The 22316-nt window shown below is 49.9% G+C and overlaps 1 protein-coding gene across 3 annotated transcripts in view; it reads left to right on the top strand.

The window, feature by feature from the left end:
• The window catches only part of LOC117867923 (tyrosine-protein phosphatase non-receptor type 11-like), an 84321-nt gene that overhangs the window by 6938 nt on the left and 55067 nt on the right, over window positions 1-22316 (top strand). The window contains exon 1 of one of the 3 annotated variants that reach the window (XM_034753389.1): window positions 7149-7261. The exons of 1 other annotated variant lie outside the window; for it this stretch is intronic. In XM_034753389.1, the coding sequence (XP_034609280.1) occupies window positions 7215-7261 (47 nt within the window). In that variant the 5' untranslated portion in view covers window positions 7149-7214. Of the gene's footprint in view, window positions 1-7148; window positions 7262-20907; window positions 21155-22316 lie in introns of those variants that run through there. One more of the 3 variants, XM_034753391.1, reaches the window with a different exon arrangement.

The following is a 22316-nucleotide window of genomic DNA, read 5'->3' as shown; positions in this document are numbered from 1 at the left end:
TACTTCCACAGGCAGCTTTGCATATACACACAGACTAATGTATTATCATAATACATAAAAAGAACAGGAGTACTTGTGGCACCTTAGAGACACGAGTACTCCTGTTCTTTTTGCGGATACAGACTAACACGGCTGCTACTCTGAAACCTATCATAATACATACATCTCATGCAATATTTTGTTTTATTAGGAAAACAAGTTATTTTTTATATATTTGAATGATACAAAAGTAGGGTGAAAATCAGAAAATACTGAAGAATACTTTTTGTAAAACCTGAGAATTTTTCGGTAAAAATCAGTTTAAACTGAAAACAAAGGGTCTTATGAAGAGAGTGGAAAGAGAACATAAGAATGGCCTTACTGAGTCAGACCAATGGTCCATCTAGCCTAGTACCCTGTCTTCTAACAGTGGTCCATGCCAGATCCTTCAGAGGGAATGAACAGAAAAGGGCAATTTTGATGGTCCATCCTGTTACACAGTCCCAGTCTCTTGCAGTCAGAGGTTTAGGGACACCTAGAGCATATCGTTGTGTCCCTGGCCATCTTGGCTAATAGCCATTGATGGACCCATGGGCTTATTTAATTCTTTTTTGAACCCAGTTATACTTTTGGCTTTCACAACATCCTGTGGCAATGGGTTCCACAGGTTGACTGTGTGGTGTGTGAAGAAGTACTTCCTTATGTTTGGTTAAACCTGCTACCTATTGATTTCATTGGATAACCCCTAGCTCTTGTCATGTGAAGGGGGTAAATAACATTTTCCTATTCACTTTCTCCACACCATTCATGATTTTATAGACCTCTATCCTAGTCCCCCATAGTCATCTCTTTTCTAAGCTGAATAGTCCTAATCTTTCTTTTTTTTTTTTTAAGTCTCTCCTCGTATGGAAGCCGTTCCATACCCTTGATCATCTTGGTTGCCCTTTTCTGAACCTTTTCCAGTTCCACTCTATCCTTTTTGAGACGGGAGTGACCAGAACCAGGTTGATATGGCTAAAGGCAGTAGGCTGTACCCGCACTTGTGCTTGCAGACTCAAATGGTGCACAGTCCCTGACTATTCTGTGTCGCTCCCTTTGCAGTCCCCAATAAAGGGCGGAGGGGGGCTTCCTCCTTTTCTTCCTGTTTGTGTGTAAATGTAAACCTTTCTTCTTAAGGGCATGTTACATCTGAAACTGCTGCTAAGGCCAAGCCTTTAGTGGGTTTTGTATGCATATACAGTGGCCGTGACTGTTCACAATCAACACAACACATCCTGCTCACTAATGTTACCACCCTCTAAGGGTAAGTCTATAGTGCATTGTAAACCTGGGTCTGTGAGATCCAGGCTTGTGGACTTGGTGTTTGCAAACCTGACTTGAGTGTGTGCAGCATTGGACACCTGGCTTGACAGTTGCTGGGCCTGGGTCCCACCGCTGTGCTAGCATGTCTGTAGTGCCCTACACAGACCTTCTGACTCAAGTCTGGCTTGAGAATGACAGGGTGTGGACCCGAGTCACAGCGGGACTTGGGCTCTGGCCCACCCAGGTCCTGAGTGCTTGCTGACCCGAGTCACTGATTGGTGTGTGTGAACGGAAGGGGAGCAGAGTCAGAGTCCAGGCTTGGTGTGTAGTGTAGACCTACCCTGAGCCAGGGGTTCTTAGGACAAATTTTTTGGTGGCCTCAGAGTGCGGCCACCAGCTCTTGCTGGTGATACTAAAATACTTGGGGGCTGGAGCCTGAAGCCCTGGGTCCAGATCCCGAAGCCCCATGGCCTGGGGATGGAGCCTGAAGCCGTGCGGCTGGAGCCTAAGGCCTGCTGCCGCCCACCCAGGGCTGGAGCCCGAAGCCCCATGGCCAGAGCCTGCTACCCCCTCACCCCAGAGCTGAAGGCCAACGCCTGAGCCCCACTGTCCCTGGGAAGGTGGGGAACTCGCCATCTGTGTCCTCCTCCAGCATTGTGCCCCAGGTGTTTCCAGAGAGGGGCTGCGTCCAACCCCTGCTGGCAGCTCCAGCAACCAACACCAAGGGGTGCATCCAGGAGTAACAGGGAGGGGCTGCTACTTTACTACATCCCCCTCTCCCCCATCACAGCCTAGGACGCTGTGGCCACAAGAAAAGCTCCTGGTGGCTGTGTGCGGCCAAGGTGGCCGCAATTGAGAAACCCTGCTAAAGCAGCCTGTATAGGTGCTACTTCACTTTGGGTTTTAGGTTTTGGGCTCCCTTCTTCCAGTCAGGCCCCAATGACAAAAAGCAGTCTTTGTATTCGTTTTATTCCAGAGACCGCAGATTTAACTCTCAAAGGAGTGAGGGAGTTAAATTTGCAGCTTGGCAAGCATCTAGAAGTGAGTTTACAGCGAATTTAAGGCTGAAATTCTGGCCCTATTGAAGTCAATGGGAACTTTGCCATTTGCTTCAGTAGGGCCGGGGTTTGACCCCGAAACTGGCCTTAGTACATGAAAATGTAGAATAAACATTAAGCTGCGGAGTCTTTAATAGCCATTATATCTGCAGAACTGTCAGCAGTTAGGGAATTAATGACCCAACTTTCCCATTACAACCCCTGACAGAAATCTCTGCTTGTATGCAGTGCACCTCTGTATTCTGGACAGTCACAGGGACCCTCAAGGAGGGTGGGTATTTTAAATAAGACGACTTAACTTTGAAAATCCCAGCACAAGTCCCCAAGGGTCTCTGAAAATCTCTCCCCCAGTTTGTCTCCTTATACGTTGTTGCCATCCAGCCTTCCAGCAAACCTATTTTTGCTGTAATATAAAATATATAGTCTTTCAAACTACCCGCCCTGGTTGATTTGCTGCATTAGCATGTTGAGAACAGGTCTTGTGCTGTGTAGAAGGCTTAACCCTGGAATACACACATAGGTACCCCACGTTAACCATGTGTGACTGGATGGCCCTACTCTCCAGGTGGCCTTGCTTCATGCTTCCTGACTAGCCAAGGGCCAAATGCAAAGTTTAAATGTTTGTAATACTTTAAGCTTTGTCACATCTCTTGGTCTTAAAAAGAAACGGGCTGGAAATCTTGGCAGAAAATCTTCCAACGCGGCACATCCAACAATGAAAAACAAAGGGAGAAAATGATCAGAACTTGGCTGGGGCGGGGGGCGAGGAGGGACTCAACTAAAAGGCAGGAGTTTGAACAGAGGTCAAAATATGGATCTGAAGTTTGCAAAGTGCTTCTAATTTTATAATGGGCTGAACCCAAACCCCTCAATCCAAACGATCCTGAGCTTTGGGGTGTACGGAATCCAGATCTGTCCTGGACTCTGCAACTTGTGCCTCTGCTTAGAGAAAAGGTTGTTTGAGCTGTGGGTGAAAGTCAGAGCTGCTTCCTTGTTTATCCAAAGCTTTGTCCATTTTCACTTTGCAGCCTGTGACCGAGGGTCCGTTTTCAGGTCCCTGCTCACCTGTAACTGGTGGGGAAATCGTCAGTGCTTCAAGTGCTCGAGTGTGAAGCAGGCGCTTCTGGAGCTCAGCAAATAAATCCCCGTTGGAGCCATTTCGGAGTGTGTTTTCCCCGCGGATATGTCTTCCACGAGGCGACCGGTTACGCTCCACAACGTGCCGCAGAGCTGGCATTACCAGGGACCTGGGCTGTTGGAGCTATAAAATGGCTCTGCAAAGGCCTTGAATTGCCAATCTCCCTGTTGGGTTTTTAACCCTGACCCGTTGTTGCAATAGGAAACATCATGCCAAAAACCTGCCCAAGGGCCTGTCGTGGAAGTGCCCCACTCCTTCACCGACGAGAACACACGTATTTCCTGAACTGAGTCTGAATGTAAATATTAGCCATAAGTATTTGCAGTAGCTGCTTGCTTTGGCAGCTGGGGGAGAGAGGGGGACTGGACTGGGGAGATTAAAACCCGTGAAGTTTTTGCCTCCTCCAGAGGCCCTTTAACAATATTACAGATAGAACTCGGGCAGCATTCCTTGAAATCAAAATGTCACGGCGGATCCCTTTTGCTTGGCAGCTGTGTGTCCCAGAGCAGCAGTGTCTCTAGGCTCCTAGTCAAGGACCGTAGCTTTAGTGTGGTGCAATAGGGAAAGAGCCTGATTAGGATGTCCTCTGAATAACCCTCCTCTTCCTGTTTTCTGCACACGGGCACTTCCTTGACCCGTGCTTGCCTAGCTGGGGTCAGTCCCAATACCAAGGAGTCCCTGGCTGTGCGGGTCACTGTATCTCCTCGATGCCCCGGCTTGTCTGGTCTCTGGGATTGTAGCAGCTAGAGAACATCACCGCCAATTCGGCAGCAGCGTCGCCCCTCTTCTCGGTGGCTTCTCTACAGCTGGTGGCCAGCCCAGCATGTGCCTGCATCTGTCAGGCTGGCTGCAGTGAGGGCGTTTTCAGTCGCGGGCTGAAAGCGAGAGAAACCAAGCGCTCGCCCCAGAACGGGGTTTCCCGCGATGCAGCTGTATCTGTCCCCCATATTGCCAACGAGAATTCCTCGCCGGTTTAACTGGAAGAGCTGCTGGTGCACTGAAAAGGAACTTAGCCCCCCCCCCCCCTTACTCTTCCCCCCCCCCCCCCCCCCAGTTTTCTGCAGGCCGTGAGTAACTGAGCCACCTTCTTCCAGTACGATGATTCTAATCTAGCTTCTAGGAGGGTTTTTTTCCAAACCTAGCAAAACCAAGTGACTTGTTCCTTTGTTCCAATAAAGCTACAAAGTTGCTAACAGAGGACAGAAACTTTCAGTCTCCCCCCGCCCCAAATACAGAACAGGCCGGCAGCTAGACCCAGATGGGTAGCTGAGGAGCGGCCCTCCCAGTCGGGGTTGATTACAGAGCTGAGCCTGTATTAGCAGGCCTCCTCCGAGGGCTGTATTGCTGTTTCCCATCCGTTGAGCAGTAACCGTGTCATGAGACCTGCCCCAGCTTATCGCTGGCAGGGTTTGAACCCAGATGTTCCGTGCTAAAAGCATGACCCTCTGTGCCGTGAGCTGAAGCAGCGGCTCTACTTGCTGTCTGTAGTAGTAACCTCTCCGCAGACGCGTGTGTGTGTGTGTGTAGATAAGCCCTCTCCTGCACAGTGATCGCTATTAAAAAGCTGGTGTCTAGGAGCTGTTCCCACACAGTGGGTATCTCCCCAGTTGATTCCTCTCCCAAGCAGAGGGTGGGGTGGGGGCTGAGCTGTCCCCTCGTTTTAAGCATTGGGGACCTCTGTGTATTGGCGTCAGCTTCGTGCCTTTAATGCACTGCATGTGGCGAGCCCGGATCCTGCTGGCCTTCTGTACCCATCTGGTGCTCTTCCATCCCTGATGAAGGCCTTGACTCTCACTGACCTCTCAAGATCTCCTCTTCTTTCCACCCACTGAGCCATGGCCTGGCCAGTGCTGGCCAGCTCCTTTCTGAACCAGGAACCTCCTTTTTTTGTTCAGGGTGGCCTGGTAGGGAGGGCACAGCCTGGGAGCTGGGAGACCTTGTTCCTGGTTCCGGCTCTGCCACTGACTCACTCTGACCTGGGCAAGTCACTTCCCCTCTGTCTCAATTGCTTCATCTGCGAAATGGAGATAGCACTTCCCTTGCCCACGTGGGCGTTGAGTCATGGGGGTGCTGGAGTGATGAACGTCATAGAAGTACCTGTGAAATTCTCTGTGGCTCTTCTTTCCTTACCTTACCACCCAGGCTGCACCGCTGCCCTTGAAATACAGCTTGTGTCTAAGCACATGCCCTGCCTTTGCCTGTCTTAGCCTCTCTAAATGGCTCACTGCACGTGATTGAGCACTGCCCTTGGTTCTAACTCAGACGCCATCCCTGCCCTCAGGGACTGGCAGTCTGAGTAGGTACTTACTGTCCAAACATCAGTCCCTGTCCTACCGGGGGTGTGGGGGGAAGTGCCAGTAGGGTGCAATCTTCGTCGGCATGAATCGGATAACTGCGTCGTCCTTTCAGTTGCTCTCTAGAACCCAAGACTGATCCCCTGGCTGGAATCGCACTTTTGGGGGCAGGAGTCGGAATGGAAAGTAACTCCCGCAAATCGTTTGTTTCAGGAAATGTGCGTAGGATGGAACCTAATCAGATCATGGAGCTGGTCTGTTTGCAGGCTTCCTGCATGAGTCTGAAGGGAAGAAGGAAATTCTTCTTATTAAACCAAACTGGAAATCAGGAACTGGCTCTTCCTGTATAGATGTGTGTGTGTGTGTGTGTCTTTTTTTGCAAACAGCTCAAACTGCTGCTGCGATCTACGGTGCTCTCCAAAGACCTGCGCTTTGTCTGACCACGGTGACTGAGGGACATGTACAGAAGAGAGATTTAATGTCTCCTCCTGCTTTCCCTCGCCCCACTTCCCATGGGGTGGAAAAGCAGCGAAATCTGGAATAGCAAAACTATTTCATAGCTTCGGCAAGCCTGACGTTAAAATGAAGAGGGCTTTGGGGGAAGGCTGTGGCTAGAATCCTGCTTCTATGAAAATGCTGGCGAAGCTCTCACTGGCTTTGCTGGAAGCCAGGAACAGGCCCGTTGTATAGGAGAACCCTTGCTAGCGGCAGCTGCTGACTACTTGGCCGTTCTTTGAAAATTCCCTTCTCGTTGTTTGGGGGTGGGAGTGGCAGAAAATTGTCAGCTTCTTCTGCCGTTTAAAAATCAGGAAGTAAGCTGGAAATTGTGCACAAGTCTCGCCCATTCCAGTCTTGCCATAGATATTCTGGGGTGAAAATCTCCCAAAGTCTGTACCCCTTTCGCTCCCCCTCCTCTGCAGGAGTTGGTCTCATCTTTTCATTGCCCTGGATAGGAAAGATGGGATCCCGTTTAAAAAGGGTGTCAGTAAGAATGATGCATAATCCTGGGCTGCCCAGCGGTGGGATATCCCCCAACCCCTCCAGTGGTTGCATCTATGGATAACCTGCAATCCAAACTTCCCTTTCAGAATTTAGGGGATGACCAAGAACAGCTGGATCTTGGCGTTTTGCTCTGCTGTTTGCTGGGAAGGGTACTTTGTTCGATTACTGTCCATACAGGTGTGGACAATAGAAATATGTAGCTCCCTCTCCCCCTCCATGTTTTTTTACCTCTCCCTCCTGATCCTTGACAGGCAGCATTAGAGCGATATCCAAATGTGTTCCATTTGTTTGCTGTCTGGTCTTTTAAACATTGACATTGTGGGGGGAGGGGGCAGTCAGGAATCTGGTTTTCCCTTAACAGACGGTTATTCTGCGTTTGGAGCGCTGATCCCTTTAGAAGTGAGGATCTAAACTCATCCCTTGGGCAAGTCCATCTGTTCCATGCGGCCCTCCACCATTTGGCCCCCGGTGTGTAATGCAAAGCAAAGGTCAGCAGAAGCTTCTCAGTTTCTTTGGCGATGTTTTGTATTCATTTCCCCGCATGTTTGGGATACAGATTAACTTCCTTGGCCCCTGTTGCTGTTACAGCTTCACGCTGGGAACAGCGGACACCCTGGTAAATGGATTGCGAGGTCACCTGGTGCGGCTGCCGTTCCTGGTAACTCCTGTGCACCCGGGTGAATCACGGCACCGCTCCCCTGCGGATGGTGCTGGTGAGCTTGCTGCAGCAAGGAGCGAGGCACTTAATCTGTCCTGTTGCAGGTTCTTTGGGTTGAAAGCAGCCGTGGGGGTGGGGGCTGGGAAACCCCAGCAGGGTTCTATAGACAAGCTGCTGGTGGCTGTAACTGACCTGATAGATCAGGTTCAGGCCCATCTCTTAGCAAGCATCTGCTCCCAAGCTTCCTGCGCAGGAAGAGATGGTCAGGGTGCGGTTCCCAGCCTGCTCTTCATGTGCGCAACTGTGTGACACTCCCCCGCCCCCCCCCCACCCCCCGGGAAAAACGAATGTGTGCACCTGTGACTGCTTGCTGACTTTGGGAGGAAGGGTGAGCACATCTGCTCAAGGCTTTAGAGAAGGATGTGAGTGTAACCCTCAGCCGGCACCCTGGGTTGCTGTGGGTGCATAGCACCTTTGGGAATGGCAACGTAGCCCTTTAATTGCAGCGAGCCTGGAGCTACCTAGCGCTTCCCTGTGGTCATGACGTTGCATCCCAGGCCCAGTCGGAACATCCCATGGAATTCTCTTCCTCCTGCTCCAAAAGTACCGGGGGTCTCGCTCGCGCACGCCTTGCAGTTCTGGTCCCCCTTCCCCTGCCCTCGGGGAGGGAGTGTGCCACGCAATATCCCGCTCTTTACATGCAGGTGCTGGTTGTTTAGACCAGCTTTCCCAAAAGGCCATGGGAAAACTTGCCAGCCTGGGCACAAAAATCTATTCACCCATCATTTACCGTGGTTGGTTTTTTGGTTTTTTTTTTGGGGGGGGGGGGCGCATGGGAAGGCAGTATGTAGGTGATGTTTCCTTTCTCAGGAAAAGGGGTGGGGGAAATGACCTCCGCTTTCTGCCTGTAACCCCAGTGTAGCTCTGTTCCCCTCTAGTGGCCGGTGTATGGGATCATGCTTTTAAATCCCGAAGCCCTGGGTTCAGTCCCCAGTACCCACCTAGGGATGTGGTGTTACGGCACATAGAACCTTGTGCCAGGCCCATTGAAGTGGAGCTGCCACGTTGGCTGCTATAATTTGTATTGCCGTAGCCCAGGGGTGGCCAACCTGGGGCTCGGGAGTCACATGCGGCTCCTTGTACAGGCACCGACTCTGGGGCTGGAGCTACAGGCGCCAACTTTCCAATGTGCCGGGGGGTGCTCACTGCTCATCTCCTGGCTCTGCCCCAGGCCCTGTCCCCACTCCAGCCCTTCCCACCTCCTCCCCATAGCCTGCCATGCCCTCACTCCACCCACTCCCCCCCCCCCCCAGAGCCTCCTGCACGCCACAAAACAGCTGATCGGGAGGTGCAGGGAGGGGCTGTCGGTAGGCAGGAGGTGCTGGGAGCGGGGCGGGGGCTGCTGATGTATTAATGTGGCTCTTTAGCAGTGTCCTTTGGTAAATTCTGGCTCCTTCTCAGGCTCAGGTTGGCCACCCCTGACATAGCACCTTGGAGTCCTAGTCAGAGACCAGGCCCCCACTGGGCGAAGGGCTGCGCTTTGGGATTGTTGCACACCCCCTTGTGGCTGGCCTTTAAACCCCTTTCACCCTTGTGGGCTAGTCTGATCCAGGATCCTTGCTGTGAGCAGCAGAGAGTTTGGCTCTCGGGATCAGGACAGAAGGCATTCTCTCCATCTTCTAGCAAAGAACAGCCCGGAGCGGGTCGGTCCCCTCCCTTTTTGTGGCTTGACAAGAACTGGGGGAGGAGATGGGGGAGTTGCATGAAGTCCCTCTTGAATCCATCCTTTTCCTTCCCCCCGCTGAATCGGACCCGGCTCCGGCTGCACGATAACAACAAGGGAGGGACCTATCGAAATTCTCTGGCTATTAAATGGGGATTGTGTCATGACTCTCTAACTAGCTGCCTACTAATCTCCTCTGTGCTTTACAGAAGTCTGCACTTAAATAAATTCGGGCTTGCTATAGCCAGCACCAGAGCAGCTAGATCTAAAAAGATGTCCCGCTCCCTCCTGGCAGCTTTGACAGACAGATGCTAAAGATATCTGCCTCCTGCTAGAGTGAAAGGCAGGAGGGTGAGACTGGAGACTGGCTGCTTAGCTAGAGGCAAGGGTGTGGGGAGAGGGTGCTGAAAACTGAGCAATGAGGGGTTCAGACAAGGGGGAATTCCCCCCCCAACCGTTCCCTTCACGTTAAACCTTTCCCAGGAAGGTCCCATTCCAATGGGATTCTGTGTATTCCCTGATTTGGGAGGGGGAGTCAACAACCTCCCTCCTCAGGGGTAGGAGCTGCAGCCTGGACACCAATTCCAAATTCATGGCCCTGGGTCTTCTTCCATGGAAGTCAATGGTCAGACTTCCGAGTTACTATAGGACCAGTCTGACTGTTGGCTTGTGTTTTCCTGTAGCCCACCCGGTGCTGCTACGTCTCCTTTCCCCCCCTGAGGTGCTTGGATCCAGTGAACTCCGTCTAGTAGAATCCAGTGAACTCCGTCTAGTGATATGGGGCTCAGAAACCAGGAGACAGACACAAAAACAAACAACCCCTGAACGAATTCATTCATGATTCTGGGGGGGGCCAGTCTCATGACTGCTGAGTACATGTGAGCTGGCCACCCATATGGGGGGGATCGCACTGGGGGCCTCCGGAGCAAAAGGAATGAGCTGCTTCAGCTTGAGTTCAAGAGCCAGATCTGGCTAGCTTGGGCTGGAACGTCTGCCTGTCCTCTGTGGATTGGGCACGTGGGAGGATGTGGAACAATGGATCGGGCATGGAGTTGTCCGTCCTGTTGAGCTGGGCGAACCATGGGTGGTTCTTTAATAAACTGAAAGCTCTCTAGTTTCAAGGTAGTTCTGATGGGGGAGCCTGTGTTGCATCTTCTTTAGGGAGCTATAATGGAGGACGTAGCCCCTCCTTCAGCAGTCGTTGAATAGGCACGACTGCTGGTTGGTGTCTTGATTTCCAGAATGCTCCACGATTGGCATATGCAGCTGTGCAAAATCAGTACAGCGCCTCCTACTGGAGAGGGTCAATGGAGCAGGGGGAAGAGGACCCAACCACAGAAGAGGTTGGGGAGTGACCACAGGCTGTTAGTGTCAGAGGGTGTGAAAGAGATGGGGGGGGCGGGAGAATAATAACAAGACTCACAACGGATCCAAGCATTGTCCATTCCATGTTTGGTAGTTGCCACAGCTGCTGTTGTCCTGGCCCCCTTCCCTAAATATTAGTCTCCTCCCTAAGAAGCGTAACCCGCCCTGCCGCTGGTGAAATTCTAAATATAACCGTGTTATTTATTTATTTATTTTTATCCTCTCCGATTCTTCATGATGCATCTAGGTAAAAAATAACCCTGGCAGCTCTTCAAAGGCGACACGGGTCTGTTACGGGCTATATTTTGCCTTGTCACCCTGCCGAGGCCCAAAATAAACCCATCATTGAATTAGCTCGTCGTGTTGTATAATCCTGAAAGGCGAGCTTGGGCCTGGCAGGAATGCATGTGATTGCCTGGTCTCTGGCAAACAGCAAACGGGGGAAGGTGTCCTAGGGGCGGGATGTGGCAGGAATCCCCTCGCCTTCTTTTCCCTCTAGTGCTGAGGTGGAGGGAGCTTGGGCTCCATTGCTTAGTACCGCCTTGCCTGGTCCCTGGGTGTAGGTAGCGGCTGTGTCAGGCTGCCTTCATCTTCCAGTGTCTGCTCCTGCCCTGGTTTTTTAAATCTTGTTAGCTGGGCTTCAGATGTGTGGCTGTAACTGAGAGAAGGGCCTCTTTAAGAATGGCCCCTCCTTGCCTGATAGGTCTGCCCCTTGGGGTAACCCTGTTTAGCTGGGTAGCGCTACAGGGGGGTGGGTTGAATTCCTTTTTCTGTTGTTGCCAAACAGATGGCCAACTCCTGGCCACGAGATCCCCGTTACTCCGTGGGTGGGTGGGGAAGAGGGGGTTATGAGTCAGAAAACAGTACAACTTCATTTTATTTGTCAGAGTACAGGCTGAGGGGTATGACTACGCTACAGTCGTAAGTCAACCTATGTTAGGTCAGCTTACAGCCACCGCAGTAACTACTTCAGTGGTGCATGATCCTGCTACCTTCCTTCTGTCGGTGGGGTGTGTTCTCCTCTGGAGCCATGACAAGACAACCCACGTAAGTACCGCAGTGTCTACACCAGGGGTCGGCAACCTTTCAGAAGTGCTGTGCCAAGTCTTCATTTATTCACTCTGATTTAAGGTTTCGCGTGCCAGTCATACATTTTAACGTTTTTAGAAGGTCTCTTTCTATAAGTCTATAATATATAACTAAACTATTGTTGTATGTAAAGTAAACAAGGTTTTTAAAATGTTTAAGAAGCTTCATTTAAAATTAAATTAAAATGCAGAGCCCCCCAGATCGGTGGCCAGGACCCGGGCAGTGTGAGTGCCACTGAAAATCAGCTTGCGTGCCGCCTTCGGCACACGTGCCATAGGTTGCCTACCCCATGTCTACACAGACACTGCGTCTCCTTAGCTACACTGTCATCAGCCCTACGCCTCTCATGGCTTAAATTGTCTCCTAAATGCCAGAGGTTCCCTGTCCTTTAAGGAGGGGTGTCCGTGTCGCTTCCATGTGGATGTCCTGCTGTGTCTCCTTGGAATGCTGCATTTGCAACTAGGAAACTCCTCTGAAGCAGCAGATCTCCTTTAGCACAGTAACTATGCCGACAGCTCCCTGTTCCTGCATCCCCTAAAGCAATGGGATCTGTGGGCTATGTCCAGGGAGTGTTGTATTTTGATAAAGAAGTGTCTGGGTAAAGGCCTAGCAAAGGTTTGGGCTCCTCTCTTGACGATAGCAATAGCTGTTCTTGCTCAAGTTGGTTTGTGTGAATTTATTACTGAGGGAGCCGTGCTGGATTGCTAGCCCTGAAGAAAGAGCTTCTGTCTGCTCCCCTGAACTGACAGAGCACGGACAGGGTCACTGACCAACAAACCTGCCTGATGCCTGGCCTGAAGGGGCTGCAGCTGTGGAGTGAGAAGGTATGTTGGGTCCTCCAGGGTCCATCCAGCCTTTGGCCTCTCTGCTGAGGTGGAAACCTCCCTTGCCCATTTAGTGATGCTCTGTACCGCTGGAGCAGCACAAAGAGGACTATGGGATCTGCCGAGGTGTCTGACATCCCTTTGGGCAGGTGTCCGTATCTTTTGAGGGTTTGTCAGCGGCCATTCAGACAACCATGTGTGCTGGCCACCTCTGCTCGGCCATGCATGAGTGGGCAGGGAACCCAGAGGAAGCCGAAGGGTTGGTTGGGGTGCATTGTGAGACACAGTGGGGAAGACAGAGGGACTAATTGAGTGGTGGGAACTGCTGGATTCATGACTCCATGACCGATGATTTGTTTTGCTGCCACTGTCTCTTTTTACAGAGCCTCCTTGTCTCCCCAACCTGCTCAGAGCAGCCCATCGCTCTTTCACATGGGATTCTATTGTTTTAGTATTGCAGTAGCACCTAGGAGCCTGTCGCAGATCCCATTATGCTAGGGGCTGGGCAAACACATGCATACAAATTCCATCTTGTGGCCTCCTAGGCCTTTGTCACTCCCTAGATGCTCAATGGTGTCCCGACATCCTTTGCTCCCCCCACACTCGTAGTCTCACCTTTCAAAGTGTGAGTTCACCTCTCTGTCTACCTCACAGGAGTCGTGGACATAAGTGAGTCTTTGGGGCGAGTTATTCTAATAGCCTCTCTCTATAGTTTTGCTAGCATGTGACTTGTCAGAATGTTTGTGGTTTTAAAGATGCTTCGTTAACGTTTCACTTGTAGGAAGAAGCTGCTTGTGGGCAGCTCAGCGAAGTTTAAAACTTTCTAACCACCAGATGGAGCAAAGGAACTTTAAAAAAAAAAAAAAAAAAAAACCAAACCAAAACCCATCACCAACGTTTTGGCTAAGGACCTCCAAAGGATGCCAGCTGTAAGCCATTGAGTAGGTGTTTCAGCCAGGCATCTAAAGCAAGACTTTTTCCTGTTCCTCCCTCCTTGCGATCTAGTGCTCTTAAATTGTCTGAACTGGTTGCTCAAAGAGAGTCCTGTAGGAGCTGAAGACTGGCTGCAGTTTGGTGAGCTGTCGGTATGTGCTTTGGGAGCTTCCCTCAAATCCCAGCCTTCTATTGGACATTCGCTGTTCCAGCCCCAGCCTCGTGGAATCTCTCTAGACATCAGTTCTGAATAGTGTGGGGTGATCTTGCAGTGCTCAGAGAGCCATTTGTTAACTAAACTGAGCCAACCAAGCTAATTTCACGTCTGCCCACAAGCCAGGCTCTCACTAACCCAAAGGGTCGTGCTTGTTGCTACTACAGCTAAAAGCAGCTTCACTCCTAGCCCTGACATCCTGAATTCAGTAACTATTCAGATTTGGTAAGTGGAAACACAATCTACCAGAACTTCAGAAAGTTCCACCTTCATGTGCGTCTCTTAATCTCTTGCGTCGGCAGAACTTGGTTGGAAAGCTGGCAAGAACGAGGCCCTTTCTTGTGGGCTTCTAGTAATTGTGGCCCTGTCCAGAACCAGGAAATGCAGAGACTAAAATAATGAAAGCAGGAGTTAAACGAATTTCTCAAACTTTGAAGTTTTTCAGGTTGGCTCTTGATAAGGTTGGACGTAAGACGCATAATGGGGAGCTGGAATTTTTCTCCCCCCAAATATTGCTGTGTAGAGCTGGCCTTTTGGTTTTGCCCATTGGAGTTGTTTGCAGTACCTGGATTTGGGTTTGAAACACCTCTGAGTAGGGAGGATGCGGGGGACATGTACTGGGCTAGCCCTCTCCAGTTATTTCAACTTAATCCAAAGGGCTAGTTTTTGCATCTGCATAAAGTTAACTCCCCCTTGCAAGATTAATTCTTGAGGAAAAGCCCTGTCTCTTGGCTGCAATCTCTGCTTTGTGCATTTATAATTCCAGCATCCGGACTTTTGGCAGGATCTCATTTTGAGAGGAGAAAGGGCGAAGTGGGGGCAAATATGCTTTTTTTTCCCCCCCCTCCCCTGTGTGCTGCATACAATGTGTAGACTGGCAGCTGTTGGTGCATTCTTTATCCATCCTGCCTCACCCCAGTGTGAAATAGACCAGGAGATGCTCACAGAACTCATGATTTGGGGGTAGGGAATGTGGCTGGGTGGGGCAATTGCTGGCACTTTGTGGTTTTTATTGGTCTTCTAAAAGAGCAGGGACTTGTGCTACTTAAAAATGCTGTGCAGCTCTGGTTGCATAAGCTCTGGTATAAAAAGGGAGGGTATCTGGGAAAAGAACAGGAAATTTCCTAATCCTGTTGCTGCCTGTTCCTTGTGATCACTCAGTCCCCAATCCTGCAGAGTTTTCCAACTGGGCTACGTGCCAACTTGCACCAAAATAGCTAAATGGTTTGAGAGTCACTTTGGTTGCTTCGTTGCAGATCTGATTGTGGACATTTGCACTGAAATAACTAAATCAGTTTTGATTCTCTGTTTTTGTTATTTCGAAGCAAGTTTGCATGCGGACAAGCCCTTACACAAGTGTGCAGTCCCATCAACATTAAGTTCATGCATCTGTCTCTGCGGGATCGGCCTTGCTGTCCTTTCTCTTTGTCATTTGGGCTACCAGCATTGAAATTTGGTTTGGGTAGTGTGCTTATCTAGCATGGAAGCACACAGCAATTTCCTCTCCTCCACCTCCTGTTGAGCTTAAACAAATATTGACTACAGGAGAAAGTTCTCGCTGCAGTTGTTCCGAAGTTCTGAGGCTCGTGTGGGAAGATTTCTGGCAAGTGCCTAAGGAAAAAACATTTTCTATAGCATTCGGAACATAATTTATCCTTAAGCTCTTCCTCCACTGCTGTCTTCCCCTCCCCCCGCCCGACCCTCATCCCCCTCGTGCCCAACCCTGGTGGGTTTTTTGTTTGTGTGGTTTTGTTTTGGTTTTTTTTTTTTTTTTTTTGGCTGGCATTTCTTTTCTATAAAATACAGATTGAGATTTTTTGAAGTGTAATGTAAGGGAGTTAAGCATCCAACTCTCCTTGACCTCCAATGGGATTTGGGCACCTAAGTCATTAGGCTCAGAGAAAGTGTCTCTCTGTCTCTAATGGAATACTGGTAACCACTCCATAGCTAAGTTTGGAAGCCAGTTTCTATTGTAAGACTTTTTATTTTTTACTGTTATGGATCCACCCTCTAAAATCCACAAACAAAGGATTATCTGCCTAAAAATGGATAGGTTAGATCTCAGGCAAAAGGGGCAGAGTTAAGGCCGTTTGAGGTTCCTTGACTGAGTTTCATAATTTAAAATGTTTAGGTTCCTTGTAAGTTTATCTCTAACTCTGAACTTCATGGCTTTACAAAGGGCTTTTTCCCTGTGCTATAATTTGTGGGTGTATAAAACCTATACCCAAAACGTGGTGTGGGTGTGTAAACACACATTAGTATGTCTCAGTCATAGCAAGAAGGAAAATGCAAGTCCAGCGGAGTCCTATTTCAGCCCAGGATGTAACCTACTTCTTTCTTTCCAGTGTCATCACAGCTGCTATCTCGTACATCTACTATCTCTGACCATTAACTGGCAGCGCTATCTGCCCATACACGGCATTGAGCCGAGAGGAAAAGTGCTTGAGTGTCAAATAGGAAATTGGTCTCTATTTTAAAGCACAGGTTTGCACGGAAGCGTTGGTAGTAAACAAAGGAAAGTCATGTTCTGGCTGTAAAGTTGCTGATGCAGTTAATTGCTGGAGAGGCAGGGTTTTGAGTCTCCCTTGGCACAGCAGAGCTCGCTTGGTTGCTGTTTTCACTCTTGGAATGATTGTGGGGAGGGAGGGTGGGTTTCCCACCCCTCCCAACTCTTCATAAATTGTATTTAATGACTTGTGTGCTGTTTGGGTTGCAGGCGGCAGGGCTGATCTCAGTGGAGTACCTCCGTCTTGTATGTGTATCTTAAGGTACAGGAGAAGATAGTATGCCAGCCTCAAGCACCACCCTCCAGCAAGGGACTCTTTTCTAGGGAGAGCTCACCCTCTTCCCCCGTACGGCATTGACTGTATAATAAAACTGCATGGGTGGGGGAGGGAGACACAGAAATGTCTGGGGAAGAACGGGGATTGAAACCTCATGGATCCATAAGTAACATGCAGATGTTTGTGTGGTCCTATTCTCTTCTATTTGTGAGCAATGCCCTGGCCTATGAAGCATGAGGTGCTGGCCGCTGTCCGTCAGGCGAGCTGGTCAAGATGGACCATGGGCCTGATGCCATAGGGCAGTTCCTATGTTTCCACTGCAGTGTTGCCAACTCTAGAGGGTTTTGTTGAGTTCCATGATGCTTGGGGATTTAAGGTCAACCCCAAAGAACTCCTAGAATCCTGCCATTGTGAGAATATTAATATTTCTAGCCTTTATGGTTGTGGAGAAAATCTGGAAAATGTGACGCGCACACGCACCCCGGCTCAAACCGAAGGCAAACAAAAAACTCCGGTTTTAAATCACGATTTTTAGGGGGCCTTACTCTTGACTTGTTTGAAATGCTCGGGCTTGGCAGTGCTGCTCCTGGGCTCTCTGCAAAGGTACTTGTGGAAAGGCCTGGGAATCCTGAAGGCGGTGAGAGGGGTGGCTCCTCCAGAGTTTGTCGTGAGATACGGAAAGGTTTGTCTTTTTGAAATATTTCAGTCATCCAGGCAGGGAGCAAACCCCGTTTTATGTGATGGAGGTGACCAATCGCGTGGATGCAAACGACTAGTCGACGCCAGCAGTTTGGGTGAAATACACCCTGGTGTAGAGGTCCCATCCAAAGTGTATATGCCACTTTAATCCCCACTAAAGCCCCTGGGGATTAAGAGACTTAAGTGGTGCATAGACATTGTGTGGGCTGTCTGCAGAGGCGTGCTTTGCCCTTTCTGCACAGTCCAGGGTCTGTAGATGCTCCTTGGTGAAAGGAACAAAGATATGGAACGAAAATCGGGATAGAGGCACAGACAGCTTGCGACCAGGAAAAAGGGCTAAAATCATAATGCATATTGGGCCTCATTCTGGTCTCCCTTATGTGGGTGTGAATCGGGGTAACACTTTGGGCACTACTGGAGATACACTGGTACAAAACTAGCATAAGTAGGAGCAGCCTCGGCCCATTGTTCACGAAGGGATAGCTCAAGCGGCCGAAGAGTGGGCGGAGAACTACAGGGGGCAGTCAGTGCTCTGCTGCCGGTTAGCCTTACCTGCTCCGGTGGTGTTAGCTCATCTTTCTGCCATTCTTTCTATGCGTCTGGCAGCACAAATTCCCTTTGCTGAAAAGTACCTGTCTGGCCTTTTGCGGTGTAATGACGGGTTATTCGTGTAATTGCTGCACGTTCAGGGGTAACCCTGAATTTACCAAGTTTGGACACTTTGTAGATTCTGACTATTTTGCTTGAATCAGACGCCGAATGTGCTTAGTCCGAGCTTTGGAAGATTCTCTGACAGGAGACTTCCTTTTGTGTAAAAGCGCCTTGTTTCGGAATGACGAAACATCAGCAAAAGTCCCCACCAGGTCTGATGATGGCACAAACCTGCCCTTTGTTCTGGCCCAGGCATGGTACAGGTGGGTGGCTGCTGGATAGTTCGGTTGGCGTTTGGCACAACCACACTCTGGCATGTAGGGAAGGCAGGGGTTACAGGGTGAGGGGGGAAACGTGAAGGCTGATCTACTGTCAGGGGTAGCCCATGCAATCTGTTATAACAGAGAGTTCCCGAGCTGTGGGCTGGTGATCTCTGAATCTAAAGTCCCTGAGTGCTGCCTCCTCTGTTTTGATTCCCGCTGAGAGGGGGAGATGGAATGAGCGGACAGCGTGACTAGCCGGGCTGGTGGCAGACGACAATTCCATTTCACGAAGAGTTCTGAGATTTCAGCACATTTCCATTCCAGTGCAGAATGAAACCAAAACTTTTCTGTGTGGGGGGTTTGTGAAAACTTGAGACAGATGCTCACCCATGCTGCAATAGCCAACAGCCCAGTGCTTAGAGTGTTCACCTAGCGTATTAGAGACCGCTCCAAGCCCCTGCCCTTCCCACATCAGACCAGGTACTTGAACCTGGATTTCCCATATCCCAGTTGAGTGGTCTAACCACTGGGCTATTGGCTATTCGGGGGTGGGTCTCCCTTGTTCTCATTTTGAGCTGAAGTTCCATCCTGGACCTGAGATGTTCCCAACCAAAGCTTTAGCAATAACGGTATGTTTTCACTGTAAGTCCCAGTTTCAACGAATCGGCATTTCACAGAAAGAGAGAACCACCCCCCACACACCTTTCTCAACATTTCTGACCAGCTGTAGTGATTAGGGTAGGGAGTCCTGGAATCTATTCCCAGCCCTGTCACTGACTCCCTGTGAGGCACATCCCCTCTTTTGTGCCTCAGTTTCCCAAAACGTAAAATGAGAAAGCAACCTTCTTTTGTGAAGTGCTTGGAGTTCCTTTGCTGAAAAGGGCCTCGAAGGGATCTCATGTCTGCATGGCATACTAAGCCCAGACCTATAGGACCTGGGTTTATGGACTTGGTGTTCCAAGCCCACGCTTTAGCATCCGCACTGCATTGTAAAACCTGGGTTTACAATGGCTGGCCTTGGGTCTCTCACGTCCATACCGCACTGCTCAGACGTTCTGACGCAGATCTGCAGCAGAAGCTATGTCCACCCTACAGAATGACACGACTTGGACCCAAGCCCCAGTGGGACTCACCCCCACCAACAGGGTCCTAGGACCTGGGTCCTGAGCGCTTGGTGACCCAAGTCAGACAGATTTGAGTGTGGACAGAAGTGGGGGCTGGGCTTAAGTCTGTGGGGTTTGGGGTCCGATTCCAATCGTCCCGCCCAAAAGTCATCCCTGAGTCTAATGCCACATGCAGGCAAAGTTTCATTCTGTCCATCCCTTCTCCCCTCCGTTCTGATGACCCAGGCGGTTTGAGTTAAGGTTGCTCCTCAGGCTGCAAAGGGCGGTTTCCATGCCACGCGCTGTTGGCCAGACGCACCGTGCAGGAACCCGACTCCAATCCACGTCCGATCTTTCCCCATCTGAGCTGATCGTGTGTGTAACCCCCCTCCACCCCCTGCTGCAGGGCATTTCCCAGCTTATCCACACCCTTCTTGGAAGCCCTCGCTCCATGCCGGAGAGCTGTTCTGTGGTTAGGATACTGCTGCCCTCTAATCCCTCCTATGCCTTAACTGCTCTGTTGGCACATTAAAGGCTTGCCACAGAGCGACCATAATTGCGCTAAGTGTCTGTTGGGTAATGGACTAAACACTCGCACATGCGGAGGCTGCCACATGCCTGGATATTTAATACCCTGATTGATGTATATTTAGCCGTCCTCCAACCCTGCGTTCCAGGGCGGCTCGTTTTCCTTCACTGTGTCAACCCTTGGGGTGGAGGAGATGAACAATGGGGGCAGGGCTTTGTCCTTTGCCAGCTGTCTCGCTTGTCGGCAATTTAGTTCTCCCATCGCATCGCTGTCAGTGGCTCTGAATCCATTGATGCGTTGCTGGGACTGCCAACCGGTGGCCAGGTGCCTGGGGGGAGGTCTGCGTGTTTCGCTTCTTTGGCAGGATCGTGCCCTGCTCGCTACTTGGTCAAAATAGGAATTACCCTGCCTACGCAGTTACTCTGATTAGAAGCGGCTGCCCAGGCCTGGTTGGAGCCAGCCAGCCTTGTGTTGTGCCTGTTTTGACTGCAGTTCAGTCCTGCAGCAAGAATTTTAAAGGGACCAAAATTCTTGCTTGGCTAATCTCTCAGCATCCAGCCTCTCTTTGTACCAGCCCTCCACCTGCCTTGTAGGGTTATAGCACTTAAAAAGGGAGCTTTGCGGTGTCAGCCCATGAGCAAGAGTCCTATATAGTTCGGGAGAGCCGGAAGCAGCCGGGTTGTGGCTCTGTGGGTTGTAGGAGCCCAGTGAAGCCCCCTTTTGTGTCTAAACGCACAGTAAGAGGCGCTCGCTGCTCCAACCAGCTGCAGTGTAAGAGGACAAGGCAGACAAAGGAAGGATTATTATCTTTGTTTTACAGATGGGGGAACGGGGTCGCAGAGGGAGCGGCTCTCCCGATGTCCCGCAGGGAGTCTCTGGCACAGGCAGGAAGTAAATCCAGGTTCCCTAAGTCCTGGCACAAGTGCTTGAATCACAAGCCCATCTTTCCTCTCCATTGCCTGTCCTGTATGAGTTTTGCAGGTTCTTTTGGACCTACCCTGTCGGGTCCCCTAGCAGGAGCGGAATCGCTGTTGAATTCTGTAGCCCCGGCTCTATAAAGGAGAAGAGAGGAGGGTACACTGGGAAATTCCATCCTGATGCAGGAGTTGCACACTCCACGTTTGGCCGGGAGGCCGCTCATCGATTGCCCTTGAACTAGACAGATAAGTGTTGTTTGTGGTGTTCACACCCTCCCGCCCCTTCTAAACATTACATTCACAGCTGCCAGCTCTGCGCTGATAAGAGAACGAGATGACTTCCTTTTCTTCTCTCCACCCCCTCTCCTGTCCAGAATAAGCTGAGTGGTGGTTGGTTTTTAGTAAATAACTTCAGCTGTCCCCTCTTCATTCGAAACTGCTCCAGTTCTGTCCCATTGGCCAAACCTCTAGTATCCTCAGAGGCTGGAGCTCTATTGAACAGCAAACTCTACTGAACAGTCCCACCTCTGGTGCCTTACAACCCTGCCTCCGCTCTGAGCTGCCCTGTGGTTTGTGGACTAAGGACTTCATACGCTCCTGGGGCTGGCGAGCCTTGACCGCTATGGTGAGGTAGGAGAATGGCTCTCTGCGTCTGTAGCGTCTGGGTTTCAACAAAGAAGATGCTCTTGAGTCAGAGCAAAGCAAAAGGGAGAAGACTGTATAAATTATATGTAGCTCAGATCCTATAATCTCTTCCACTTGTGCAAATGGACCAGCAGTTAGCATGGTGTGTGCACTATTGCAATGCAAATAATTACTATTGTCCATGAGCAGGTCCTCGTTTCCTTGGAGGTATAAGATTTCTGCAGTGGAAACGGGGTCTCAGATGCTTGGCTTTCCCTGTGTGGTTTTTTTTTTTTTTTTTTTTTTTTTTTTTTTTTTTACTAGTGTTTAGGAAAGTGCGTGAACAACTTTATTTGTATGATTAGCACAGATGGGGTGCATGGTGCTGTATGCCAGTGGCTCTCAACCTTTCCAGATAACTGTCCCCTTTCCAGGAGTCTGATTTGTCCTGTGTACCCCCAAGTTTCATCTCACTTAAAAACTACTTGCTTACAAAACCAGACCTAAAAATACAAAAGTGTCAGCCACACTAGTACTGAAAAATTGCCCCCTTTCTCATTTTTACGATATAATTATAAAATTAATCAATGGAATATTAATATTGTACTTACATTTCCGTGTATAGTATATAGAGCTGTAAAAACAAGTCATCGTCTGTATGAAATTGTGGTTTGTACTGACTTCGGTAGTGCTTTCTATGTAGCCTGTTGTAAAACTAGGCAAATATCTAGATGAGTTGATGTCCCCCCTGGAAGCCCCCTGTGTAGCCCCGCTGGTACACATACCCCGGGTTGAGAACCACAGGTGTACAGCATGTGGGAGAGGCGGTCCCTGCCCTGAGGCACTTGCGGTGTGTGTGATCTAACATGTATGTAATGGCATATGTATTATTACTTTGTAGCAATATTGCATTTATTGTGCCTTTGTTTAGAACACTTAGCCATGCACTGTAGTCAAGTTTCATTTTCTTTAATGATGAACCACAGTGCCTGTGTATGGGCTTTGCTGCTTCAAAGGACTGAATGTGTGTGACTGAATTTTTCAAATACTCATAAAATGCATCAGAAGAAACTCAAAAGTCCTCACAAGGGCAGTTTAGAAAAAAGTTAGTTGAGACCCAAAGCAACTTAAACTGTGAAAGCTGCTGCGAGTGAGCGAAATCGAATGG

The sequence above is a fragment of the Trachemys scripta genome, chromosome 19 (assembly GCF_013100865.1).
Source record: "Trachemys scripta elegans isolate TJP31775 chromosome 19, CAS_Tse_1.0, whole genome shotgun sequence".
Classification (NCBI taxonomy): Eukaryota; Metazoa; Chordata; order Testudines; family Emydidae; genus Trachemys; species Trachemys scripta.
The sequence above is the reverse complement of the archived record's forward strand: the minus strand, read 5'-3'. Positions and strand labels throughout refer to the sequence as shown.